Source organism: Phasianus colchicus, chromosome 25 (assembly GCF_987193195.1).
Source record: "Phasianus colchicus chromosome 25, bPhaCol1.hap1.1, whole genome shotgun sequence".
In the NCBI taxonomy this organism is placed as follows: Eukaryota; Metazoa; Chordata; class Aves; order Galliformes; family Phasianidae; genus Phasianus; species Phasianus colchicus.
In genome coordinates this window covers 2,202,884-2,210,061 of record NC_143460.1, presented here as the reverse complement: position 1 = coordinate 2,210,061, position 7,178 = coordinate 2,202,884, and the positions used below count along the sequence as shown (strand labels likewise).

At 40.4% G+C, this 7,178-nt stretch overlaps 1 protein-coding gene across 1 annotated transcript in view; it reads left to right on the top strand.

Moving 5' to 3' along the window:
* The first annotated feature begins 220 nt into the window (after window positions 1-220).
* TSHB (thyroid stimulating hormone subunit beta) overlaps window positions 221-7,178 on the top strand; it is a 7,905-nt gene continuing 947 nt past the window's right edge. The window contains exons 1-2 of the mRNA XM_031605728.2: window positions 221-1,402; window positions 5,774-5,936. Coding sequence (XP_031461588.1) covers window positions 5,775-5,936 — 162 coding nt within the window. The 5' untranslated portion in view covers window positions 221-1,402; window position 5,774. The remainder of the gene's footprint in view (window positions 1,403-5,773; window positions 5,937-7,178) is intronic.

Below are 7,178 nucleotides of genomic sequence, written 5' to 3'. Positions count from 1 at the left end.
CTTCTGCTAGGTAAGCATAGAATTACATTGATTTCTGCATGAATCCCTAATTAATCTTGGTTTCACAATTATTAAAACAACAACAACAAAAAATGACCCTGCTTCAGAGCCTAAGAATAACAAGACATCTTAAAAATATTAACAGAAATTCCTGGAGTGGGCAGCAAAACTTGTATTTCATTCTTTTGTGCAGCTGAAAGTGCAGAGAGCACAAAAGGGAATGCAGGAAATCCAAACAATCTTAAAGAACTTGCAGTTTCAAGACTCACTCCATTTGACAACTGAATTTCTAAACCAAAAGCATTAAAGAAAATTTATAAAGATATTAAAGGACTCTAACAACAAAAACACAGTGCAAATCACAGTATTAATGGTCATCACTGACTTCCTAGAGCCTTTTCTGTTCCTATCTATTAAAGTATTTAATTTTGTTAAGAGGAGAGAGAAACATAAACCAGTGTTCACACTGAGCAGATAGAACTTACATTTTTATCTGAAAAAAGAAGTGTTCTTGCATAGCACCAAGTCTCCATATGAAGATTTGGATTACCTACTGCCTGCCTCTTGGATTGCCAGTCAGATCAGAACAGCACGACAACCACGAGAAACTGACAACTGTCTGTGCTGTTGTTTTTTAGTTTTGTCCTGCATGTAGACACTGTTTATCTCAGAATAACAGGAACTGACATATCCAGTGCTCCACAATGAAACATAACCAGTCTATCATACAAGCCACAACAACTAATAGGACTATGAAGCATTTTAAGACTGTAAGAGGAAATTGTTGTCGTACCACATGCAGAGAAAAGAGATGCCCTTTAATCTGTGCTTGACAGGAGATGCTGCAGCTAATCCTAGGAAAGAAAGAACGGTCATCTGTGAATCTACTAATTTAAAAGATAAGAGCTACACTTCCAGCTGGCACAGAGAGACTGGCAATAGACAGATGAGCTTTGAAAATTCAACAGCCACAGCCTGTTTAAATGCAAAACCTATGGAAAAAAAACAACGGCAGCATATTAAGGAGGCCTGTAGTAGGATGGAGTCAGAAATAGTTCCTCTACCAGAATACTAATCTGCTAGAAATCTAATAGGCTTTGTCTTGTTCTGTTTATTTGCAATCAGCATAGCCTCTGAGTTTGTTGTCTGGAAGGATGGACATGTTTCAGTTTTAATGTCCACAGTATTGTATGCCTATCTGCAGTGGAATTAAGACTGGCTCATTCTGCTCTATACAGTAACCCACCATGTGTTGTACTACTAACAGGACTAGGAATGACTTATGGTAACTTATCTTCACTGTTCTTACTTTTCCTTTAGGCACTGGTCAGTGATAGAGAATCCTGTTATGTTTTTACACACCACGCGCTGAGTTTCTCTGGCTCATTGTAGACCTCTGGAGGTAACAAACCCAAGAACTTTATGCTTCCTTAATTCCATTTACACAGATCACTTCCAACACTTCTTACAGAAATCAGCATACTGTCTTTCACTTAATGAAAGTGTAAAATAAGTGATGCGACTGAATAGAATGGTTTAGTTAAGAGAAAGGTTAAAGATAAATAATTTAAAGCACAACTGGCTGTTCCAGAAAACAGCTACAAAGCTGACGGCTGTAAAAGCGCATTGAACTTTGCATCTCTAAATAGTCTGCAGGTCAGCAGGGGGGCAACCAAAGAAATGGATCCATAAGCATCAGATACTGAACTATGAATTTCAGCAACCTGTAGGAAAGCAGCTTTCTGCACTCACAGGTCATCACGCAGTACTTCGTTGTGCTGCCACATTGTCCTGCTGTTCCCAGAAAGTTCTGGGTTCTCACCCCAGTAAATGTTTAGAGAGGTCAGCAGTGAAAGAAAGAAGTCTATGGTCACATCAGAACAATCTGGGAAATGTTTTTCTACCAGCTTAACAGTTTGTGTAAAGTACTGAAGAAGCAGGAACACAACTCCAGTGATACTCAGTGCCTTTCTGATGTGCAGGCAGGCTAAGGGATGCCTTAAAGCAGGCACTAGGAAAGAGACTGTCTCTGTACCCATAGCAGTACAATGCTAATGTGGGTACAAGGAGCAGAAGTCTCATTAGTCTGAAGGTCCACTCACACTAATCCATTGCACTTCTAAAAGAAATTTCCATTCTTAATACTTGGCCAGATAACTCTGTAACACATGGGTGAGAAAAGCCAAGGCTCCTGAGCTCTATGGAGATTATAATGCAGTGCATTCAGAGGCTGGGTAAAAAAAAAATTACAACGAATAAACACCCTGCAGAAATTGTGGAGAACTGCCAGCATTCAGCACACTGCCCCACAGCTCTAACTTCCCATGTCAGCAGGGCTCTGCACAGATGGAACTAAGGAGCTCACATCTACGTAGTTACCTTAACAACCAAATTTGTAATCACCTCCAAAAACAAAATCAGGTTTGTGTGACATGACCTATTTTATGTAACACCATCTCAACTGGCATTAATTATGTTCTCATCCTTTAATTTTCACTGCTCAAATCCTGTATCGACTTTCTGCTCTCTAACCTGATTGACCAGGGATGGATGTCAGGCCATCTCCTTCAGTCTTACCTGGGCCTGCGTCCTCCCTTTAAATACTGCCTCCATTCTAGTCTGTTCCTCAATGTGTTCAAGTTCCCTCAGCATTTCAGGTCTTGTTTTAAAATCTTCACTCCTTTTACAACTTATCTAACAGCTTGTGCTGTACACGTGTACGCTGGTTTGTCAGCCACAAGCAGTTACTGATGGCTTTGCACTCACATCAGCAGCTTGTCTCCACCTAGTAATGTCCCTTGGCATTACAGCTGGCCTTTGTTCAGACAAGTTTATCTTCTGTCTTCCAGCTTTCTGTAACAGTTTTCTACATTTTTCCCAAATCCTAATGCTGACAGTTGTTTGTTTTCCCCTTTTCTGCATCATTATCGTTTTTACTGCTGTATCATCTTTCTTATCTTCACCAAAATATACTTGCAAACATTTCTTGTTTCTTTATTTTTCTTTTCTTGGCTATCCATGTTTCCAGAGGAGAACATTTCACTAAATATTCTCACAGCAAATTCAGAACCCTTTTTTCCCCAACCTGCATCCCGCTCCCAGTCAACCACACTCACTTTTCTTGAACTGAGAAAGCTGGCACTTCAGAGCAGTAAAGGATACTTGCCTTCATGCTCTTTTCCATCTACCATCCTCTTTCTACATGCAAAGTAGTTAGGATACGTTGAAGGCACTTTAAACCTGGATGTCTGGTTCTTTCTGTATACAAAACGGCTCCATCTACCAAAATCAATGTGAAATCTTTTCCTTTGATTGAAGTTTTATACAACCAAACCCACACAAATCTATCATGCACGTATGCATGACACACATATCATTGTCTACGTGTGTTCGGATGCTTATACTGTATATACAACCTTTACTTCTAACTACATTTCAAACAGCTCAGAAAGATATAAAGCTAAATAACATGCAGGAGTAGTAGCAAAATCTTCTATTCTGTTGCTAGGTCCAGCTGGACAGATGCTACTGAGTACACAAACAATACCATGTTCATGTCTACAAGCTGCCTGAGAAGCCATGGTAGAGATTAACCCAAAATTAAAGATTCCACCAAAACAGCAAATATTTGGCTAATCCTAAATGAACAAGAACTTCATTACATTATACACAAAATCCCACAGAAAATTAGCTTAGGACACAAAGTTGCATGCAGCAGTCTGAAACCACTGGTAAAGGAGACAATATCACTCAGGAATTAGGTAAATGTTTGTTAGGACTGTCTGGCTCGCTCCTCCTACAGCCCAACACAATGTGTTGTTCAACTTTCTCATCTTCCTTATGGCCATGTAAGACAACAACGTGGCTGACCTGCCTAAGGCACGCATAAAAGCCAAGTCCAGATGGCAGGGAGGTGAATCACGGTGTCAGAGCTGTGGTGAAGGACACAGTGAGAAGGTTGGCCAGACATGGATGAACCAATAGATTACAGTGGCTCTGTGCTAAATCAATGCAAGACATGCATACTAACTCAATCCCCTCCTCACTGTGCTCCTCTTTGGTATTTCTCAAAGCCCCAACCAGGAACATTCCCCCATTGGAGGATATTTTAGTTTCAATGACATTGGTACAACATTTTGCTTCTCACTGTGCGACAAAAAGCGGCATCTCAAAGCGAAACCAATTGATCCTCAGTATTTCAGTGAATCGTTTTCACTTCAGTACTTGCTCAATAGGCTCAATAATTTGCCTGCATGGCTTTTTATCATTGTTTCTTTTTTTGTGGGTTTTTTGGTGGTTTTTTTTTTTTTTTGAGTAAATAAGTGAGGCTTTACCCATCCACGCTACAAAGCAATCAATTGCTTGGATTTGAGATTTATTTTATGTATATAGCACTGCATCTCTCATTTGTGCCTGCCAGGTAACGAACATACTGAATGAGCTGGATTTTCCAAAAAACATAAAGGTAGAATTAGTCAGGTGTGATTCTGGATGACTCCATTTCCATGCTAGCCTGACTGTCATGACGTTGCTGTCCTATGCAGCAAATTAATCAATACCAACCTTTTAAAAGCAGTGGTTAGTTTAAAAGCCCAAGAGAAAGACCGACTGTTAACATAATTAGATTTCCAGCTCCAATTTCCAGGTTAGGATATTATGGACACGTTTGTTCCTATCACATTTGCTTTGTGGTTTAGTATGAATTTTCAATAGATGGCTCTGCGATAAGAAAGCAGCAATTCAGATGCAATTATATAAACAGGAAGATAAGCCTGGAATTAGCCTGGAGTGTATAAAGCACACAGAGTTGGTGCTAGATCACTGCCTCTCCCAGCTCAAGGCAGAATCAGGCTCCTGAAATAGGGAAGAATTCATCTGACAAGAGGTTGGTCTTTCCAGACTCGTACTACTGCAGCCACTGGGTAAACTGGATCGTGTAATGAATGGCTTTTGTTATAGGAAAATGACAGCTGGAAGAGACTAGAGGGCGATTCCAGATATTTGTAGGCTCTGTCATGTAGAATTTGTAGTTTCAAAGAGAGAGAGAAAACATCCTGAAACTGTTCTGGAGCCAAGCAAAGCTTTGTTTCTGGGATTCCTGAGCAGGCCTGGGAAACGGGGTCAGCGCAACGGAGGGATTAAGTGTGGATTCATCAATTTGAACTCTTTGCTGATGTTCTCTGTTGTCATTTGCTTGCATCTATTATTTAATTCTTGCCAGCGCTCCCATTTCATCATGTTTTTAAGCCAGCTTGACAGTAAAAATTACAGCGGTGTCTAATGTCTAATATAATGTCTAACATGCACAACTATTTTTTATCCTACCTTGAGCATTTGATAAGATGCCTTCTTTAGAAAAATATTTTAAATTAATGAGATTATTTTAGCAGCTTTGGTTAATTCTAGAGCTCACAGCCTCTGATGTGTCACATTCTCAAATCCTTTATCAGGAAAGGATAGGAAAACCTACTACTATTTCTCTGCAACAGTGTTTTATCACTCGTTAGTGAAAAGTTCTATGTCATATGGTTCAGTGGGAAAAGGTGAATATGGTGTGTTATGTTTGAGTTATTTGTCCTCTGTCCGTCCAGTGGTTAGAATTATTTCAATTGCATTTCCAGGATTAGAAAGAATTTGTGAAGCTGTGCCTGAAAAAGTTGAGATTACTTCTACTGTGTGACTGTCAGAGCTGTTCTTGTCAAATTCTAAGGAAAGGACATGAAGACGCATCTAATTTTAATTAGGGTTTCTGTTTTTTCCCCCTCCTGTCTAGCATGAGTCCCTTCTTCATGATGTCTCTCCTCTTTGGCCTGACTTTTGGTCAAACAGCATCAATTTGTGCTCCTTCAGAGTACACAATCCACGTGGAGAAACGGGAGTGTGCCTATTGCCTGGCCATCAACACCACCATCTGCGCTGGATTCTGCATGACACGGGTACAGGATGTTACTTTCTTTTAGGTGGTTTCCATAACAGCCATCAAGAAAAGAAGTTCTTATTCTTGCTGGAGAGCGACGTAAAGTTTGTTCAGGCTAATTGTGTCCGTCATAGAAAAATCACATTATTGTCATGGTTTCTATTTAGCTTAATGGGAAAGCAGGGGTGAGAAAAGCCAAGGCTCCTGAGCTCTATGGAGATTATAATGCAGTGCATTCAGAGGCTGGGTAAAAAAAAAATTACAACGAATAAACACCCTGCAGAAATTGTGGAGAACTGCCAGCATTCAGCACACTGCCCCACAGCTCTAACTTCCCATGTCAGCAGGGCTCTGCACAGATGGAACTAAGGAGCTCACATCTACGTAGTTACCTTAACAACCAAATTTGTAATCACCTCCAAAAACAAAATCAGGTTTGTGTGACATGACCTATTTTATGTAACACCATCTCAACTGGCATTAATTATGTTCTCATCCTTTAATTTTCACTGCTCAAATCCTGTATCGACTTTCTGCTCTCTAACCTGATTGACCAGGGATGGATGTCAGGCCATCTCCTTCAGTCCTACCTGGGCCTGCGTCCTCCCTTTAAATACTGCCTCCATTCTAGCCTGTTCCTCAATGTGTTCAAGTTCCCTCAGCGTTTCAGTTCTTGTGAAAACCAGCATCAGCCAGCAAAGGAGTATTAGCTTGGAGATGATGGTTTTAAAATCTTCACTCCTTTTACAACTTATCTAACAGCTTGTGCTGTACACGTGTACGCTGGTTTGTCAGCCACAAGCAGTTACTGATGGCTTTGCACTCACATCAGCAGCTTGTCTCCACCTAGTAATGTCCCTTGGCATTACAGCTGGCCTTTGTTCAGACAAGTTTATCTTCTGGCTTCCAGCTTCCTGTAACAATTTTCTACATTTTTCCCAAATCCTAATGCTGATGGTTGTTTGTTTTCCCCTTTTCTTTCCCCATGATTATTATTTTTACTATGGAGATTATAACAGCAGCATAACAACAAACTTATTGCTGCTGTTGCTGCAGAGCTTCTGCAGTTTGTAGGGTCAGGGTGGTACAGGCAAGAAATGAATTACAATTTGTCACTCTCAATTAATGTAAATTACTTGAGTAACTGCTAGTCCAGCCCATCTGTCAGGTGCTAAAGGCAATGAAGTCCTGCTGTGACAGCCAGCTGTGGAGAATATTGCACATGTGGGCACACCAAACACTATGAGCTTTGCTTTCAACA